The sequence below is a fragment of the Achroia grisella genome, unplaced genomic scaffold, assembly GCF_030625045.1.
Source record: "Achroia grisella isolate CSIRO2021 unplaced genomic scaffold, CSIRO_AGI_Agris_v1 utg1245, whole genome shotgun sequence".
Taxonomy (NCBI): Eukaryota; Metazoa; Arthropoda; class Insecta; order Lepidoptera; family Pyralidae; genus Achroia; species Achroia grisella.
Window position 1 is genome coordinate 2,916,767 of NW_026712606.1, and position 22,802 is coordinate 2,939,568.

Sequence of the window (22,802 nt, forward strand, 5' to 3'; positions counted from 1 at the left end):
GTATAATTACAATTAAAATGCCCTTGCTAACAATTACTATACCTTTAAGAACATATCTTGAATATTAACGATTACTATAGCCCAGTAAGTACTTTGACCAAAACGAGCTTCTCTACCGATCCAAAGACAATATTATATTTTGTCATACTCTGGAATGCTTTAATTAATATCTTTTCGACATAGTACATATAAATAAACAGGTGTGGCAATTCATAAGCGTTATCTTCTATTTATCTTAGCAAACAAAGATAACCTCGCTACATAGTATCTATGTTATCTAAGATAAGCAGTTAGTGTTCGATCAAGTCAGTTAACGAACAGACAATTGGTAATTGTGGCAGTGAATGTGATTTTTCAAAATGGGTGGAACAGGCCAGGGTACTACAACAACCACTAAACTGGACAGTCAGATCTACTGCATCAGGTATACGCTGATGTGCTTCAATGTGGTTTTATGGGTGAGTTACCAAATTGCTGTGACTAATCATAATGTCATTTTTATAATCTGTGTTGAAGTCTTATTACACTACAGTGTATCGGATATGTATATCTCAGCGAAATATGATGATTACAATTGATACTCATTATTTTAAGTTATAAAAGACATCGTACTAAACTTTTTACTGATATAAAAAGCATTAATACACTATAAACATTTGCCGAATGTCAGTCAGAATGTGGCCTATCAACACATAGAATGCCTCGGTTAGTACTAGTAGGTTCAAATTTACAAAATAATTAACTTTTACTGTCTATTCAAGCATTCAGGTCAGAATGTTATGAAGGTCCCAAAAGAACATGTTTTAAAGGAGTTATGCAGACTAATACGCGACAAACAGCTATTAGGTTCACGAATACTCTACATATCCGTCTATCCGTATATATTTGATAGTGTAATATACTATATTGTTTATAATATATTTGATAGTGTATTAAGGACCTTAGAATTTTGCATTACTCCACTACGTAGGAAGCTGTATCCCAGACTTATCTATTTTTTCGTAAAGTAAAAATAAATACATATTTATTGTTCTATTGAATAGTAGGTCAGAAAATACTATTTAGATCTTTGTAAGGAGCAACCCATAAATAGCAAAGTAAATATGTTGTCTATGATATGATTTATTTTTTTTAAGCAACAGCAATACTTATCAGTTTATCGCTCATTTATAAGGTGAGACGTCGGCTCAATGTTGCGATTTTCGATAACAAAGAAAATTATCGAGAACACTATTATATACTTAAGGGTGACCACAAACAATATTATATTTCACTGTTATAAAATATGTTACTTGTCGCAAAAAGTATGTTTTAATGTGTAAATGATTAAAAAATAAACCACTATGCACCAAGTTATTGCGAACACACTGATACTATCCTTTAATAACAGCTAAATATATACTACACCTAATTATTATTAAATTACACCATTAGTATTTTAAACACATTTTATACATATATGCACATTGCAACCCGTTGTATATTACTAGTTCTATGTTTTATCTTACTATTTTCTTAATGTATACATGTATTCTCTCAATGTATACGTTTTTTATGTATTGTACAATATTGTACATACAGAACAATTATGATAGAAAACCAGACTTTGTTTATAATATTCAGAGATACCTTCATTATTCTCAATAGTTTGATTCCGGTGTTTACATCGTGATTTTTCATATATTGTAACTATCTTTTCAGACTCTACTAAAAATATTGTATTTAATCTCATACGTAGAATATTTTTCATAACTACTTTTTTATTATTTCTACCATATAATAATAGTTTAATTTGGACTATTTTATTATTCAATCCCACATGCTTGATAAACACATAACCATCAAGTAAGGGCGACATATAGACTAATATTATGATACAATATAACAAAGCATACATTTTAAGACTGATTAATATCTCAATTTATTATAGTTGGTAGATTATATTTATTATATTTAAATTAATAATTTTATATAAACACATCATCATCTTCAAAAATTAATAAATTAACATTTATCATATATTTTTATATGAATCTGAAACAAGGGCTATGAGGAATTTCTTATCAACACAGATTAGATATATGAGTATGTCCCGTTTTCAGAATAAAATGGCGTCATATCATGATTCATGATATAGCAAAATAATACGTTATTGCATGTACTCATAAAGTATAATTTCATAGAGATTTCACTTCCGTTCATTAATTTCGTTGATTCATTACACCTTTATCTTTCGGTAATCACATTACATCCTATCCGTTATGAATTCGAAGAACTTTATGTTTATTAATAGAGTAAGAAATAACAATGTAAATAGTGAATTATCTCAATTTTTTTATTTTTATTTAAACATTTTATCAAGATTTTAAAAGCACAGAGATATTTAGTTTATTTATTATAATATATAAACTAAAAATCTTTATGATTGATAATAATAGAATATTGCACTCTCCTGTGCTGGCGGGTACCAGTGGACGATGATCATATAAGAATAAAACATTGTGTTAAATTCACTAAACTTTTAACTTTAGGTCAGGTTAACTGAGACATTGCTAGCAATAGACGTTATGAATTAATATTAGTAACAATCCCTTTAGTTAGTGTACATTACTAACTATAGTAACACAGAAGGGATAAGACGAGCATCATATGACATTTTTGTCATACCGTTTCATAAAAAAAAAGAATACTTTCAATTAGTTTGAAGGGTTGAAGATTGTTACTAAAGGCGATTAGGGGCATCTTTGTAATACGAGTACATCAGGTAAGACCACGGAGACCTTCCCAAAGACCGGTCGCGGTCCATTCCTGATGAATTAACCGCGATGGGCTGAGTTCATGCTCATCCTATCATTCTTGACTGGTGCCCCGGGAGCGTATACCGTTAGCGCAGGCTGGTGCGTCATTCCATCCTCATACAAATATGTGAATATAGTTATAGACTTGTGAGTCTGATGAATATATTGTTATATTAAACAACAAGTTATCGTAAAGAGACATTAACGCCACGTGGCGTAGGCACTAAATCGCCTGGCACCCACAACTTGCCGGACTAAACGGCAGTTACGCACGCAGTTAATTAATCGTTTATTACGTTAGCTGTTAGCACACAAGACAATTATTTTAAGAATAATTTTCTAAAATTATTATCTCTCAAATTGTATTATCAACGCATGCTATTGACGCTTGCATCAGGGATCGGCTTTAAGCCCGTACCTCTTTTTGTTGATAATGGATGCCTTGACGTCGGAGATACAAGAAGAACCCTGGTGCATGCTATTTGCAGATAACATTGTGCTCGTTGGCTGACGATGACATTCCATTATATATCCTGTATCAGGTTCTCTCCTCCAAAGCAATGGTGAATTAGACAATAAAGCATAGAATTAACGCAGGATGGATGAAGTGGCGGCAGGTTGACGTGTGACTCGCGTGTTCCTCTTCTTAAGGGGAAAATTTACAAGACCATGATCCGGCCTGCTGTCTTGTATGGATCAGAGTGCTGGCCCGTAAAGGCGACGGATGAAAGACGACTGCATGCAACTGAAATGAGAATGTTGAGGTGGATGTGTGGTGTGACAAGAATGGATAAGATAAAGAATGAATACATTAGAGGATGTATGAAAGTGGCACCGGTGTCAGAGAGGTTGAAGAGTAATCGTCTATCATGGTATGGACATGTAATGCGTAGGAACGAGGACAATATTTTAAGAAAGATGTTACAAATGAATGTGGATGGTTATAAGGGCAGAGGAAGGCCAAAAAAGAGATGGATGGACTGTGTGAAAGATGATATGGTAAGAAAGGAAGTAAATAACGCAATGACTGCGAACAGGGATGAATGGAAACGAAAAACATATTACGCCGACCCCAAATAAATGGGATAAGGATGAAGCAGATGATGATGATGATGATGATGATGCTATTGACCTTAAATCTATTATTATATTATTATATATAGTACATAATGAACAATGAAGACTGACATCACACTAATGAGTATAGACCTCTCCATAACCTATATAGATAACGAGGTATCTTCATGAGATACCCTGTACTAAGTGATCTTCGTGACTACCACTGTGTCGGTTATTTCTGCCGCCAAACACGCTTTGTATTTTATGTTTCATGACATGTAATCAAGTAGTGAACTTGCATGGTACGAAGGCTTAGTCCACTAAAATGGAAACGCATAAAGTCACATCTGTTGTGTTCTATATGTATATAGGCGATGTCTATTGGCAATAGTTGCCACATCCTATCATTTTTTACCATTCTAGTTACTCAAAAAAAATACTATAAAGAATAGTACCAAACAAGACTCATTTGTTGGCTCCGTGCAAAATTACATCGGCAATCACTACGATGACATTTATGGAATTATGTTGATATTTAATTAAAAAACAACATATTTTACGTAACAAGTGCATAAATAACGAGCACTTCAAAACAGAAGCACCTCAACGAGAACACTACGTAGTCAGCTACGAGTTACGCGAATGCCAAAAACGCGGAGCAACGGAAAGTCAAGTGTCGTTCAAACCTCACTCGTTAAGGTGTTCCAGCACAAATGAGGAATAATTGCCGAAGTTACCGGCGCGGGTTTTCGATAATTGACTTTTGGATTTACGCCAAGACGAATGGCGTGGCTTCCATTAGAGCGAGGCGACGCCCTTGTGTGAAATCTTGACCAAATGAACTGGAATCAAACGTCAGATTTTAATTGCTTCCTCCAAGGTATTTACTTTTGAACTGATTTTGATGTGCAAATACTTCTGTTAAACTTTACCTTACAATGTTCATCAAATGAATTGAACATTTTTGTTTTTAACTCATTGATTTAAAAGGGAAGAGAATGATTTTCAGATAATTGTAAGTATTTAGAACGTCATTTGAAATTCACGTTTTTTCAACTTACTGAATTGCTTTGGTAATTATACCATACAGCATATTTTTAGTTGTCCATGATTCTAACGGATATGCACGGCATGTTACTTAAAATGTAATTATAAAACAGATTTAAATGAAATTTAAAAGAGATATATGCAAATTCAATTATATCTCGGACATACGCATGCAGTTAAAACTGAAATGGGATTGCCTACCACAGTTTTGATTTACACAATACAGTAAAAATGACAAAACGTGTATGGTAAAATAATTATAATGAGTTTTATCTTAGCGACATGTCTAAAAATTCGATGTTATACGATTACATTTTAAAGATTACGCCTGTTGACATTCCAACAAACGAATATAATCCTGCTTCCATTTTAATATAAATAAGTCCCTTCCATCCGTAATACGAGTATAATTTCCAACATAGCATTCATTTTACAGAAAAAAAAAGTTCAGTGACATTTTATAATACATATACAGCGAGTGAAAAGGTAAGTGACATTATTAAGAAGAAAATTCAAAAATGTAATTACCCGAGACGTTTTCCAGTCATAAATATGTATGTAAATGACGTACATATCCGGAGGCCGACATCAAAAGAAAAATCTTTGGCGCGACGAAACAAGGGGACTCAACGCTCAAATTCCAGTTTACTCGCTGACTCGTCTCATTCTATTTACGAAATTTATTTTCCCGCAATCTCCTCAGTAAACGACGAGCGGGGCTAAGTCATGGGGCGTTTCCGTAAGAACTCGCTTCCACTCATATGATTTCGATTTATATGAAACTAGGCACTCACCCCGATTTCGCACGGATGCAATTATTGTAAAGATCTTAATTTCTGTTAAAATTAAAAGTGTTTTCAATATGTGAAAATTTTTCAAAATCTAGGTAGGTATATTTTAAAATTATCAAACAAACAAAAAAATTCAATGTTTCTTAATTAGAATATTCATTAAGACTAGTTTTTATTCGCGACTAAACCTTGACAATATTTATCAATGGACATTAAAGTTGTCTATGCTATAGATCGTAAATATTATTTATTAAATTGCAAAAAATATACACTGTCAGTGTTCTAGTTTGCCAAGAACAAGATCTGCTTAGTTTTGAAATGTGTATAAATATCTGTAATTTAAAGATGCATAGCTTTCCACTACTTTCATTCTAACCTACTTGGCTTACATCTTGGAATAAAGCCCACCTAATAGAAAGTAGGACAGCAAAGTATATTCTTATACTGTATATCCAAGTACATATGCATTTCATTCAGTACCCAGGACAGTCACCAGTATTCACTAGCATATATCATCCTTCATAATAGAAACACGGCATGCAAGCTTGTCCAGTATTCATGCACGAAACTTTGTAGAGAGTTTTCCCACCAGTATCTAGAGACGTGACTACCTGTGGCCAGTCAACAGCTAAATTTTAGACGATAAGGAAGTAAACCATCTACATATTTTAATCTTTCTCATTTTTATGACGCCGTGCAAATCAGTACCGAACCATCGGTAATAGAATTCAGCTGTATAGACACTATTTACCTGAAATCGTTTTATGTTATACATATATCGAAAGTAATTTTATAATAGCTGATGGTAGATGATAATATCGCTCAAATATTACCTGGATCATTAAAGGCCTGTACCATCTGTAAACTTGTTTAATTCACAACAGTCTGTACCTGTTTACGTTCGATAACAAACTTAATACATTACAGTACTGATTAAAATAAAATGTCCTTTTATTATTCGGTTTGCCAAAAATAGACTACAATGAACGTAATATCTGATGTTCAAAAAGTATATAAATACAATGAGCGTGAAATACTAAGACGAATTCATTCCAACCGCGGATCGCGACTTGCGTAGAATAGATAAAGCCTTCCATATAAGATATTCAAATCCCTTAAGTGCACGCTGCGGTTGAATTGCGCGAAAAAGTCCCATTTTGAAACGTTGTAAAACTCTTTATTATTCCAGCTTTGCAGGTGTCTCCAAGGGGATACATTGGGTAGATACTGAGACTGACGACTGTTATCGTGTTCAGACGGGACGGTGTTGAAACCATATGTTTTAAATAGTGTCGTCTCAATACACTAACGGAGTAGGGAACATTAAAAAAAAATCTAAAACTACACCACATACATTAGGGCAAAAGATATGAATAGATACTTTACATTGTTTTTTATATTGTAATAATTAACAATCGATTTCGAGTTGATATATTTGTTCAATTTCATCTTTATAATTTATATTTAAATTCAATTATTTATTCCTGCATTTATTGAACTCGAGGTTTTCGACACTTGGAAGGATCATAAAAAGCACACTTAAAATATTTCAATTGTGTAATTAATAACCCAGTCTTAGTACATTTTCGTCGAGGATATCAAATTAGCGAGAGTTCTATAAAACGTTATTCACGATTGATTCATTGGCATTTCAATACACAGATTGACTTTTGGCATTCCTAGAAATAACTTACAACGCTAATTATAAAAAATAATTATTAAGGTGCCCTTGGAGCCCTTGGAGCCCTTTAATAATTGAAGCATATTAAAGGGCTCCAAGACAATAAGGCGATGTTGTGACTATGTTTACTGATTAAAGATTCGCTAAGAAACTGAGTGTAACGCTACGTCCGAATAAAGAACAAATTCGTTATTATAGTCCATAGATGCATACTATCTCGCTGTTACCTAATGAAAGCAACCATCCTGACCAGAAATTAACCAACCACCGTGTATAATTTCTGGTGTATGTATAAATTCACCACGATAGATTAACTGCTCTGACTTCATGCTTGTTCAATCATCCTCCACAGATACCATTAGCGCAATGCGTGTACTTTTGTATCATCATCAAGAGAAATCATCAATGGGTTATAAGTAAATAAAATGATGATGCCAGTCTATTTAACTGATTCGAAAGGTGGAACAATGTACCAATTCTCGATGTATGACATAAGTGTACATTGTAACGTCATATTCGTACGAAGACAGGGGCGCGCAAACGAGCTCCGTGCTACTTTTTACGATGCCATAAATTTTTAACATTCTAAAAAAACCCAGTCTTTTGCTACCGAATAAGAAGACGTGCTCTAAAAATGTTACATTAAGTGAATAAACAAGGTACACACATAGGCACATACTGATTGCGAGTACATATAAGATATAAAAGAGATATATTAATAATATGTATTGGGAATATTCCATTGAAGTTATACTCTACTTTTCTTTCATTCCTGCATTTTTACAGTAGAGGGAGTTTGTACAATGTTGCTCGCTTGGGTTACTTTGTATCATTTAATTTTTCCACCAGATGAACAACGGTGACGGTTACCACTTTTTCTCAGATCGACCATCAAATCATCATCATCATTTTTTTATATCATTAAAGTAATATAAAAAATTACAGCTTTCATTGATTAGCAACTTTCTATAATCAATCAGTACAATCAGATTTATTATGAGTTATTTTCAAAACATATGTTTCTTTTTATTGATCTATTCAGTAGTTTTTACGTAAAAGAGTTGCAAACATCCATCCATCCATCTATCCGTCCATCCTCACAACACCTCACACTTTCGCGTTTATAATATTAATAAGGTGATGCTGTATTCGATTAAAAAAAAATTTTATACATGTATAATTTAGAGAATAAGCCTACAATTCTACATTACTTTTCATATTACAATAAAACTATAATAATACTTAATTTACGTACTTTTACTCAAAACGTACGTTGACTTTTGGATTATAAGTATTCATATATTTTAAGCCCCAATAATTTGTCGCTTATTACAATATAAATTTTTAGTAATGTTTAAAAATATAAGAAAATAATGTCAACTGTGCTGAAATATTGAAGGAGCAATCAAATGAAGACTACATATTGTTGCTTCTGACTGTACCCATTATAGTCTTATTGTGCATTGGTATATATTTAATTGCAGAATCTATAAATGCTCATAGTGAATCACTATAGACTGTTGTTTTAAATTCAACAATGAAGTGGCTACGATATTCAAACATGCGTTACCTATAATATGTTATCAGTTTTCGTTATCTGATACTGTATCAACAAAAGTATAACTCACTTAGTCGAATGGATATTTATGTATTTATTTCACGATATTTGTTTTTCTAGACGAATTATAGAGGTCGATTATAATCCAACCAAATTAAGAAAGAACCCGGACTCTTCCTAATTTATCCACCTTTAATTACACATAATTTTCTAATGTTATTTATCTTTTTTTTTTAATTAATGACTATTTATACAAATTAGATGAACAATACAAAGTTAATAAAGGTTACCCGTACCAATTGCTACAAATTAACTCTAAAATACGGTATGTAGAATTATACGATAATACCAGAAATTCAACCATTCTCAATATTTAGTAATAAAAATGCTTGGGAAATTATAAAAATATAAATAAAAACACATATATTGAGTAAAAGTTGAGGTCTGTCATCACGGGAATAACAATATCAACTAATAATTTCACTTTTGTATATATTTATGTTCACCGTACATACATGAATAATATAACAGTTACATATCAATTGCGACTTAGGTGAGTTTAAATATACAGGAAAAAAGTGTTTTTATATAGCCGTCTCATATTGTACACAATAATTCTAGGCATAGAGAGAAATAATTTCTCTGGAAACTCACTAGTTAATCAACATCGGCCACAGTAGATCATTCATCATTAGAAATTGTATCTCAAGCAGTAATAGCAGGTCAACCTAACGTATTATATGATTTTTCAACACGACCTAACATAGAAATCAACTTTACGTATCATTTCACAGAGCAACCGAGTATTATGATATAGAACTGCCATCATTATGAACACGGTTTTCCAATATTAATATCAAGCACATGCGTTTGTCGAATATGAATCAACAATTTTATTGATTCTAACAAACAATACTGAATATCGACAGAGATATCCGCGCAAATAACTTTGTATAAAGTCTACCTGCTCAAATTTTACCTTTTAAAATTATTTTACAGTAAAAATGACAATTTAAAAAATATTTTAATTTTATAACCGTATAAATATTAGGCTAACAAAATTGATGTAGTTTTCATTTTTTACTATGCCATGAATTCTTTCACTCAAATTCATATTACGAGAGAATGTTTTTGACTTTTACTATAAGAATATATTTAACGATAATAATAAATATCAAATGACAAATGAAGACGCCCGGAAATAGCATAGTTTTTAATTTAAATTTGCAATGAATTTAATAAATTTATTGTAGCTAAACTGTTACGCATCATATGACACCTCTAACTTGGAGTCTACGTGCAAAACGCTAATGGATTGCGAACCCAGCTCCTGCAGTTATAATGATGTATGGATATGCTCTGTTTGTCTTATGAATGCCACGGAATATATTGTAACGATGTTATCAATAGCAAGTAAAAGCTTTTGTTGAATCCAATATTTCTATCTCGTATTGAGGTAAAATTTATGTTATTCTTGCAAAAGATATACGAATCGAAAACAATGTTACTTATAATAAGAGGTAGTATAATATATTATTATATATAGGGAATTAGGTGACTGTCTTACAAAAAATTAATTGAACAGAGATTTTACAATTTTTTTTGTCTACTCTGTACACATCGTCATATATATATTTCAAGTCATTTGTGCGAGAGATTGTCCTCACTTTTAACATATTATATATATTTATATATTTTATAATAAAAAATAATATAATATAATATACTAAGATATATTTAAAGTACACGCGATTTATTATCACATTAAATCTGGTGAAAACATGACATCAGTTAATTTAAATAGGATTAAAAAATATTTTCATTTCTTTTCATCATCATTCATCTTCACTTCACTTATGCAATTTAAATTGATTCCCTATCATTTACTTCCATAACATTATTGAGAAAAAGTATAATAAATATATATTAATCGTAAAAAAAATCAATGTAGAAATTAGAGTCAAAATATAAACTAAAACATATACCGGAAGTCACTAGAGACCTGTCACGTTATTCACTTTTATTAAAATCGTATATTTGTATCGATTACTTCTTGTCAAACTTGTACGGGACTTAGGTTGCTAATACACTGAAGCAATTGCTCCACCGTCCCTAGAGCCAAGAAAAACAAAAGTCTATTACAAACAAAGAACTGGCATGAAAGGTTAAATATTGTAAAAGTTTGAATAAGGAACGGAAGTTTGCCACTGAATAGATGTGCTATAATTTGTCATATGTACAGAGTGTTTCAATATTATATGTAAATATTTTTTTAATAATAATCTACTATTGCGTAATAAAACACCGTACCAATACTACCTACCTACCTACCTACCCTACGTAACCTTCCGCCTTCCTCCTCAATAAAAAATATTATTTTAAAGATTTCATAAAAATAAAAAACAAAAGTACATATATAATTAAGTATACTCGTAGTTTTGACTAATGTGTGCATTTATTAACTGATGATCTATTGATAATTTAAAAATATTGAACTTTATTTTGTATCTTATATAATAGTAATAAATGCTACTAAGGTACTATTAAAAGCAGCATTTATTACTATTATCTCAGATTAACTTATTAATTTCTCAGATAAGCTTTTTAATTTTATAAACAAATTACTCAGTAAAGTAACTAAAACTTAGTAACTCTAAAATTAATTATTAATAGTATCTACAAATACTGTCTATAATACTTTTATTATAGTACTACGAGTAGATAATACTCGTTAATATACCATAGACAAAACTAAAATTCAGCTCTGACAGGGCATTTATCGATTCCATATTGTATTCTACTTGAAAACATCCTCCTGTATTAGTAGTCTTACCTAGTCAGAAAATATTATTATTACCAAGTTGCCCTTTATCTCCCTCTATTTTGGAGGCAAAACAAAGCTATTACAAGGATACGGCAATCTAGATATTCGTCTAATAAAAGTTGATAGCACACTTGTACCTTAATGAGGTTATAAAACTTTTAGATTCCGACTTCTCGATTACTACCGTTCATCATAGAATTATCTTTATTAGTTTTAGGGTTCCTCGAAAGGCGGGGAAAAGGCTGCTGCAGCCTTTTCCCAAAATATACGATTATGCCTATTTATTACTTACTATAGCAGAAATGGTTATTTGTATTAAATTTAAAAGTTAATTCTTTAAAGTCTAATGCATACCTATATCTATCACAGTCGTAATATAGTTGTGCGAAATTAAGGCTGGAATTTGAAAGTGTCCGGTTAGATAAAAAGGCATGTGCAAAGAATGTCTAAGGAAAGCAGGATAATGAAATTGTATATATTTGTATATACAATTTGAAAGTAGAAGGATACCTAATCTGGGAAGATCAGTTGAGTTTCCTGCAAGTTTAGTAATAAAAAATAGTCGTTTTTAGTAATAAAAAATTACATGCATAAGCTGAAAGTATTCCTTATGATTTTGAATTTGAGTTTGATTTAAAATAAATGTATGCTACATAATTAGACCATAAAATTTAAATTACATATAACTATTGGCAACAGACATTAAAAAGATAAATTTGTAATATGTTTTCATATTGTAATTACAAACCTAGGAAAATACTAATTAGTAATACATTATACATTTTAATAAAAAATAAAGATTATTTGAATATTCCTATAATTAATTATTGAAAATAAGTATGAACACCTACAATTGTTTCTATTTTAATGTACCTACGCTGTATAAAAAGCAGGTAAAAAAAATACATTTTATGTATAAACAGAGCTTGTTAAAAACTTCTATTATAGAAGATCAAATTCCTAAAGGGTCATATTTAATTACGCTAAAAAAGTGAACACGTTTTTCGTAAAAGTGTATAAAATATATATTACTATTAAATGATCCATAGTTTCGTATAGAAAATACTGGATTAACAACTTAATAAAAAGTCATTATGTGGTGTCTGCAGTCACTAGAATAGCTCCAATGAATTATCGAATGATTAAAGTTGAATCTTTTAAGTATCAAATAAGTTGTTATATAAATACTCCGATCATATCACGTTACATATAATTACATGACAAATATTTATACCATTTTATAGGATTCTGCTGTACTTTAGGTTTCGTCACGATATAATGAAGTGGTTACATATTTACTAATTTCACCAATTCTATTTTTTTTACAGTTATTCGGTGTTTCCATATTCGCCCTTTGTCTATGGATCTGTTTCGAGCCCGGCTTCAATGAATGGATGAGGACCTTGGAACTCCAAAAGTATTTCATTGGAATCTACATCATCCTTATCGGATCGCTGATCATCATGACGGTTTCATTCGTGGGTTGTGTTGCAGCTCTTGCGGAAAATTCCAAAATTTTATTTGCGGTATATAATTTTATTTATATTTTTATATTAAAACTATAAATTTTCAGCGACTTTGCTATTTTTTTAGTTAAAAGATAGCCTATATCCGGGCTTGTGATACAATTTATATTTGCGACAAATTTCAGTGTAAAGTCCATTCAGCCGGTTAGCCATCAACATTTAAAGAAAAACTGACAGATACAGAAACAAACACACATTCGTATTTATAATATTAGTATGGATTAGCACCTGAGAACTAGAATAAGCAACAAAGGCATTTATTATGCAAAATATAGATAAAAATCTCTAGATAATAATGAAAATTCAAAATTAGTCGCTTAGTTTAAAACAAACAAACTGAGAAACAGACAGACGGAAATATATTTTATACTATTTTTTTATACAAAAATATATGCTAGGGGTGTCTTCCCTTTGTTTTTTCTCATCTATTATTTTCCCCGCGCTAAAAGGGATGCATGGTAGTTCCCCTAACATCAATTCTCACTTGCATCTGACTCTGAATAGAAAGTATATTTAATAAAAAGATATCCTTCTGTCAACAAATAGAAAATATAGTACAGACTGTCACGACTGTTATCCCAGATTGTCAACTGTTATTTGTGTTCAATGAGACACATGAACATGCCACCTTTCGCTAGGTACCTAAATTTGAATCCACCGTGACAAGAACCTACCGCCGTATCTCGGATTAATTTTTGATTTTATATGTCTTTTGACGGCAACGGTAGTCTATCGGTTTAGCACACCACTTTACTTTCGATGGCCGCGGGTTCGATTCCTCGCACGGTGCAAACATTTGTATATATGGGTATGATTGTTTGTATTGGTCTGCTTGTTTTCTATGTATCTATATATTAGTATGTATTTACAAAAAAATATATCTAAATTTATTGGTTATATAATACCCACGCTCTGCTTACTATGGGACTAGATGACGCTGTGATTATTGTCCAGGGCTTATTTATTTATTATATTTAACAGTTTTCTCTTCGTCGAAAAGTCAGTCAGAAAAATAAATTAACACGCATTATAATTATTTCTTGCCTACCAAATCTGAACTCACAACCACTTACGCGTAATTCAAGATAGGAGGTACGCCACTAAGCCACAACGTTTTAAATGCTTTAGATAACTAACAATATTCATTAATATGCTACATAGTCTATTAGTAGGGACTATGTACATACATCTTATCTAATTTTCATTCATCTGCAGTAACATATACGTGGACTAGGTGAGATTAACCTACGTTAATTACATTACCAGTGATAGGTACCTACGTCTGTTTAGACAGTAGTGCCAAATTAGTTTATAACGGTAGGTATACCAAATTATATCTAAGGTACATTTGACTAATTACACCAAACTCTTATAATAATGTTATTAAAATTTATGATAATGAATATGTTAATTTCGCTTGTTACTAACTTATGTACTATATATATCCTAAAAATAAATAATAAAAAATAAAATAATACCCATTAATTTCCTTTAATTTTGCTTTTCACTTATTTATTTTTATTATTTACAGTATATTGGCACCCAAATAGCGGCGTTCGTATTTGGACTCGTGGGATCTTGCGTGGTCCTTGATTTCTCCACATATGATTCCAGCATACAGCCTATTATTAAAGACGTTTTTCTGAGATTGATTCACAATCCTCAACACGAAGGAAGCAAGTTGATCTTAAGGATGGTACAAGAAGGAGTAAGTTACATTTAATACCACACTATTAATACACCTATTACTTATAGAAAGAAATAAGATTATTGTTATCGAAATAAAGAATAGTTCTTATAATAAAATTATAGACATATGTTTATGATAAGGACTCAATAAATTTTGTAATATTAGGATAATTTAGTACCACTATATTTATATAGGTATAATACTTTAAGTTATTGGATTCTACTCATCCATTCCATCTCTTTTAACTCATGCGTAGGGGGGCTATGAGCAAACTGCTCGCACAAAAATCAAAGCTCAATATTTGAAGCTCTTAGGTTCCTTTCTAACTATTCATGCTCTCCCTGATATAACACTCATGCTGGGCAATTCCTTTGTAATTGTACATCTTTGGAGGTTCAGGTCCGGTTAGGTCGCTCATCATTTCAGACTATGCAGAACATAATAATGATAATCAGATACTGGAGATAGTCAGAAACACGTTTCATTCGTCACAGACGGAAAAAAGCTTTAAAAATAGACTAGAATTAGCAGGCAATAAAGTTTTATCAATTTTCAGATAGTGTATAATAAAATTTGATATTGAAAATACTAACACATCTGAACTAAATATAACGCATTAATTTCATATGCAGCAGTAACATATGAAACAGAAGTTAGCCGTAGTACATCTAAAATATTCCCCACGAGAGCAATCCGACTTAATCCTTACCTATCAAACTTGATATATCACGCCAATTAACAAGCTCAATAGCCTGGGAAGATTTACCATGAAACCAGCTCACATTAAACAGAGTTTCGACTGTGAGAGTTTATGATTGGAACTGTGTTCGATCGGGTACGGTACGTGCCACACGAGGCCATTTGATTAGTACCTACCACTATACCGAACTGTCGGCCCGGAATACGTCTGTCCTGCCAGGGTTGAAAACGAAATTGTACTAAATTCAATACAAAAAAAAATTGTTAAAATATATGCTACTAATTTAATTTATATTTTCATTATTTATGTCTTTTTAGAAACTTAATGTAAAGATACGATAACAACAAATATTACAATACCTTAGATTTTAACAATTGTGTATTTTACACTGTAATTAATTATTTATCTTTTCACTATTATCTCTATTTAATAATCAGGCACTGACTTAAAGTACAAGTTAAAACTCCTACATTGAATATATCTATGACATTAAGATTGAACAATTTATGTATCTTTTTCAAATAAATTTGTATAAATGAATACCTATTTCCTTTGGTAACATCATCGATAACATAACTTGATCACGACTCAATCGATTTTATTTGTCATTTCTTTGTTGTTTTCTAATACTATGTATGTAATAAATTCTTACATATTATAAGTAAGATATTTATAAATATGTCTATATATAGTTCTTTACTATATATAAACACCCTTTTAAATATCTATATTATATTTCTACTCGATGAACACAAATAATACACGTATAATATATATAACTCAAAGGTGACTAACATAGTGATCTATCAACGCACAGCCCAAACCACTGACGGATCGGGCTGAAATTTGACATGCAGGTGGATATTATGACGTAGGCATCCGCTAAGGAAGGATTTTGATTAATTCTACCCCTAAGGGGATAAAATAGGGGATGAAAGTTTGTATGAAACTTTATCAATTTTAAACCGATCGGGCTGAGATTTTGCTTGCATAAAGCTACTATAACGTAGGCATCCCCTAAGAAAGGATTTTGATGAATTCCACCCCCAAGAGGATAAATTAACGCGAGCGAAGCCGCGGACAAAGGCTAGTACACGTATAATATTGGATTCTTAAAATCTATTCACAAATATAAATTCGTAAAAACATTATTTAAATAACATTACGCGAGTATTATGATAGATAGTAGAAAAGAACAGTTAATTTAGGTCCTCTTAACTCAAGTGATTAGCTAAACTGGCAGTAGTGATAGTGATAAAAACTTGCATAAGTGAATAAAATTATCCTAAATAAATAAATAATTTTGACTTTGCTTTAATACCTGGCAACCCTATTTTCTCTGTAAACTACAGCCTTCGACAGCATCTGTCCATTCTACAAATGCGTTTTGGTGTTTGCTTCGTTAGATGTGACGAGATTCTTGTTTCCCCTTTTTCGTGAATAGATTGTTGAAACGAAACAAAAAACTGTGCATTTTTAATTTTATTACACTATGTATAAAGAGAAATTAATTTTATTTTCTGCCTTAAAAATGTAATCTCAATGATTAGATACTATACATTATATAAATTTCAATCTTACATGACGAGAAAAGAAAATTTTCTGTTCAGATAACGTCTGTCTAGGTCATGATAGATCACTATTAAATGTTAGAACATCTATAAAGTAGTTTCTAAAAGTACAGGACAGACAGAAAAACCAGGTTAAATTGCTTTATTTCATTTTGTATTTCAAAAAAGAGTCTATAAACCTAAAAACTTTAATTGTACTGGTATAAAAATAAATCCTAAACTATAACCTAATCCTAAGTCTAATCAAAATCTGTGAATTTATTAAGTTTTTCTAACAAAGACAGTAGACTAAAGAAAGTTTGTCTAAAATAGTCTGCATAGGTCCTATCAATATAACTTTCCATCATGTGGACTAGCGACTTATTTCCGTATAAAATTGTACTAACCGACCTGCGCAAATTTGTTTGCTTCACATTTCCCCATTTTTGCAACATTTTTCATTGTAGTTCGCTCCTGTATAGCGTGATGGTATATAGCATATAGCATGCCTCAATAAAGGGCTATCCGATACTATAAAAAAATGAAATTTTCAAAATCAGTTCAGAGATTATTTCTATAACGTCACAATTTTTACCTCTTGGAACTGACTTTAACTGTACCTGGTAGTGAATTATTAATTGATGTAACTGAGTATATAAGTGAGATGTAGCTATGAAATTACAGGATACAAAGGCATGATACCTTACTACTACGGACGACACGGGTATGTTATTAAACATATGAAAATATATTAGACGGAAAAATCTAATGGCGTTCAATTTACCCCTCAGATTGGCTGCTGCGGTGCCGATGGTGCTATGGACTATATCAACTATAACAAACCACTACCATCTGAGTGCCGGGACTCCGTAACTGGCAACGCATACTTCCATGGCTGCGTCGATGAAATGACCTGGTACCTTGAAGGCAAGACTGGATGGTTGGCCGGAATCGTGCTTGCATCTTGTTTGATTTGTGTAAGATTTTTTTATCGCATAAATAACAGATGAGATTTTTCTTTTCTATGTCTGGGCAAGTCAATCATCATCATCATCATCTCTATTGATTATTACTTTAAAAAAACAAAAGAAACATCGAATCCAATAACACCAACCAAACCATCTAATAAAAGAGCAACACGCAAGTTTCTTGCTCGTTCTTCTTGTGATGAGACAGCTTTCCGAATGCGCGGTAGATTGAACAAAAATCTGATGACTATCCAAAAATGCTTCAATATTTATTTGAATAAATAATTTTCTATTCTATTCATGAACTATAATATTCTACTAAATCTTCTATGTAAAACTGTAGTACTCGAGTCGCGTTTCTCTTGTATATCAGTTTCCTAGGCACCGCATCAAATGGCAGAAAAGACAAATGTCAATTTATGGGAGACGGTTCATTTTTTACTTTCGTTTTGGTTATTATTTTTCTTAACAGAAACATCTTTACGACGGTAATTCCAAATTGGGTAATCACAGGCATTGTCAACTGTCGATGTAATGTGATAACCGCAGTACTGGACAAGAGCGTATTTATTTATTATTCTTATAAACGGATATATATATATATTAATTTTATAAATAGATAATTTAAAATACATTTAATTTTTATATATAAATTTAGACTTCTATTCTGTACAATTTTTGTTTTACTTCATGACATCTCCGTACTCCGAATAATTTTATTTCTTTACTATTCTCCAGATGAATATCAAAATGACAACAATTTTGTTACTCAAAAAATGTAATTTATTATTAAGCATATTTTTTCTACAGGTAATCAACGCTGTCATATCTCTGATCCTCATTCAAGCAGTGAAAAAAGAAAAGGAATATGAAGAAAGAAAAGCACTAAGGACACATTCATATAATTAGAATAAACATATCTATAGGTACTTAGTATAACGTATAGGTAAAAAACTTTTAAGTAAGATTAAAAGTTTTATTATGATCGTTATTTAATAGTATTTAAGTAGATAATAATATATTTGTATTATATATATATGTGTATGTATATTCTATATTTTAAGATAAGTAGGTGGAAAAGGAAAATGTTTCACACTCAACGCAACAGGAATCAAACCCATACCTCAGCAATCCGCACCTACTCGTTGTAACAACACCGATGGTGCCAACGTCTTGTTTAATGCTATTTAAAATGTAGTCAAGATATTTTCATGGCTTTGGGCACGCATAACCAAACAAAACCAAACACGAGATTCAAGATGTTTTACTTTGTCAGCCGGTCACATTTCTGATACTCTCCCCTTTCTAGTGTAAAGTCACATATTTGCCATTTAGACCGAGTATGAACACTCACTAAAAAAGGATGTAAACCAATATATATATATCTATATATTAATATATTTACATTAGATAAAGTTAGAAATAATTTTAAATTCTTTGATAATTATAGTTCAAATTTCAAGTTTTAATACTAAAATATGTGAAATTTTAAAATGTGACGTCACGATGTTTATTCCTATCCCTTGTCACACAATGTCATACTTTGTCCTAATTGGACACAGTACAGTTGACCGTCCAAGGGCAGCTTCCAGCTGTCAAATCTAACGGATCAAATCCTACCGCATCTGTTTGAAGATTATATTTTCCACCTTAATGTATTTATATCTAAATTAATAATGAGAACAATATATTTCTTTAGTAATTCTATTATTTTTACAGTAACCACCGTTTTACATAAAATTATTTGATGACTTATTGAATAAAAATATGTTTTTCTAAAACTGTGGTTTTTTATATGGAATACAATAGCGAACTAGCTGACGATCCATTTGATGGTAATTATATACATTTAGATTAACAATATTAGTTGCTATGAATTTTTCAATATATTTTGTAAAATAGAAAAATGGTATTTCCGGGTTCTGGATAAAACTGGAGTTTTTCATTAAAAACAAGCGTCGATTAATATTCTTTTTAACATAGAATAGGGTAAATTCAATATAACATAAGGATCTCGCGGCAAATGAGGAAAAAATGACACAAAAAATGTATAGAAAATAGTAAATAACAATTTATTTGTACGTTCATATTTGATCACGTGTCACATACAATGCCTATCTGCGTAATAATATCTGACAGAATTGAATCGGGATCAAATCACATGGTTTTAATATAATTAAACGGTTTTACATTTTAGAGAGAATGGGATTGTGATAAAATTAAAACTTTCTGTGTTTTATGTGCAGTTATATTAGAAGTATCGTATATCTACAACATCTATACATATAAATAAAATTGTAGTGTCTGTTTGTAATACTGAAATCATTTTTTACTACATGCATATTAATATAAATACATTTTTACAATTTTTGTCTGTCTGTCTGTTTGTTCCGGCTAATCTCTGAAATGGCTGGACCGATTTTGATGGGGCATTTTTTGGCAGGTAGCTGATGTAATAAGGAGTAATTTAGGCTAGGCTAAGGAGTATTTTAGAAAAATAAATTTAATTTCCACGCTCACGAAGTCGCGAGTACAGCTAGTTGTATATATAACAAATACCTTAACGATTAACTGATGCATTAAGGAACTAAAAGATAACAAACAAATTTAGTTTCACATTTATAATATTAGCAAAGGTTTACACACTACCGCTATGAAAACAAACAATATTCACTTTGACTTTTCCGTTCAAAGCCGGGTCCATTTCCTCGAAATAACAACGGATGGCGGAAACCACGCCCGCCTTCTATGAACTTTCGTTCAATCCACAATGCCGAACAAATCTACCACATCCCTCTTCTTAAGGTAAGTTCATAGTAAACAGGTTTTTGATACAAATTCAAATTCAAAATATCTTTATTTATTTAGATCTATTACAGACTCTTATGATATGTCAAAACTACCGTCAGTTCGGAATGATTTCGAGATGAGAAGAACTGACAAGAAACTCAGCTCGTATTTTTTTTTAATAATTGTTGTACATATTTACCATAATATAGATTAATTTAAATTCAAATTTGGGAGAATAGAGTGACCACCAGCATAAAAACAAAAAATCTAATCGGTGTTCGCAACCTGAATAGACCAGTCCCCACAAGCAGCACGCGTTCATGAGTATGACGTATGAAATCCTTACCAACATTTTATATATTCTCTTTTAGGTATTCTAACCAGAGCTAGCTTTTATATACAGTATCTGCCTCACTCATTTCAGCCGCCGACTGCTTGCTTTGTGAGCTGTGTTTCGGATCGAAATCCTAATCTTCTGGAATAACAGTGCATGACCGGTGTCACAGGTGTCACATATTGACGTTACGTTAATGATGCTGTTCATGTATATAGGTGACAGTTGCTACTTTATAGGTGAACCACAAGAAATTTGACATTCCAATTACAAAAATAAACCAAGGGGTGACATCTATACATATAAATAAAATTGTAGTATCATCATCATCGCAGCCCGGAAGACGTCCACTGCTGGACATAGGCCTCCCCCAAAGACCTCCACGACGATCGGTCTGTAATATCTTGACCAGAAATAACTATTGGAGTATATGTTTGATTTTTTACTACATGCATATAAATAAAATGACACATGCAAATATATATGACACATACGCCAAAATAACATTTTTTACAATTCTTATCTGTCTGTCTGTTTGTTCCGGCTAATCTCTGAAATGACGGGACCGATTTTGACGGGACTTTTATTGGCAGGTAGCTGATGTAATAATGAGTAATTTACGCTACTTTTATTTTAGAAAAATTCTCTAATTAACTTTTTTGTTAAATTCCATGCGGACGAAGTCGCAGCTCTACAGGTAGCTAGTATTAAATAAAATAGTAGAATATGAATAGAATAGAATAGAATAGAAAATCATTTATTCAAATAAACTTAATTTAAGCACTTTTGAATAGTCATAACAATTTGTTTTTTATCTACCACTCGTTCGGAAATTCATCACAAGAAGAACGAGCAAGAAACTTGTGTGTTGCTCTTTTAAATAATCCTTGTAAGTTTACATTTACAAGTCGAAACGTGTGAATACAAACTACCAACAAGCACTAATTTTTTGGGTCAAATATAATCATGCAATAAGATTAAATCAGTCGTAGTGATAAGAGCAGACCAGTCCCTACAAGCAGCACTCGTTCACGAGTATGACGGATGAGCCAGCCATCACTGCGCTTACGCCGCCACATGTCTGGACATTTTAGTGAGCATGACTACTCATTCCGCACGACCACGTCACAGCTACAAAAATGTTATGTTTGTGGAATCCATAAACATCAGCTACTAATTTATGTACCAAATATTTTAGCGATCAATTATATTACACACTATCCCCTACTATGTTAAGGTCATGGCGCAGTGCCAATATATACCGTATTATTAATATACAAAGCGCGTAATTCAATCAACTTGGTGTTTCAATTTATCGACGGATCCAGTTGAGATGTACAGATGATAAACAACAGTTATGTAATAGCGAATCGTGTAGCGTACCACGCTTCCGGACAGTAGCTAATATCCGGACGAATATAGTATCAACAGACGTCTGCTAAGAACAAACAGATCCAACGTACTCCCGCCCTAACTTACTTGGTCT

General features: G+C 31.7%; 1 protein-coding gene across 1 annotated transcript; it reads left to right on the plus strand.

Annotated features, from left to right (window-relative positions):
* Window positions 1–305: 305 nt before the first annotated feature.
* LOC131854829 (tetraspanin-2A) lies at window positions 306–19,939 on the plus strand. The gene is made up of 5 exons (XM_059205997.1): window positions 306–458; window positions 13,087–13,284; window positions 14,816–14,992; window positions 18,016–18,201; window positions 19,003–19,939. Exons 1-5 carry the CDS (start codon window positions 360–362, stop codon window positions 19,099–19,101), a joined length of 759 nt encoding a protein of 252 aa, XP_059061980.1. The 5' UTR covers window positions 306–359; the 3' UTR covers window positions 19,102–19,939.
* Window positions 19,940–22,802: the final 2,863 nt, after the last annotated feature.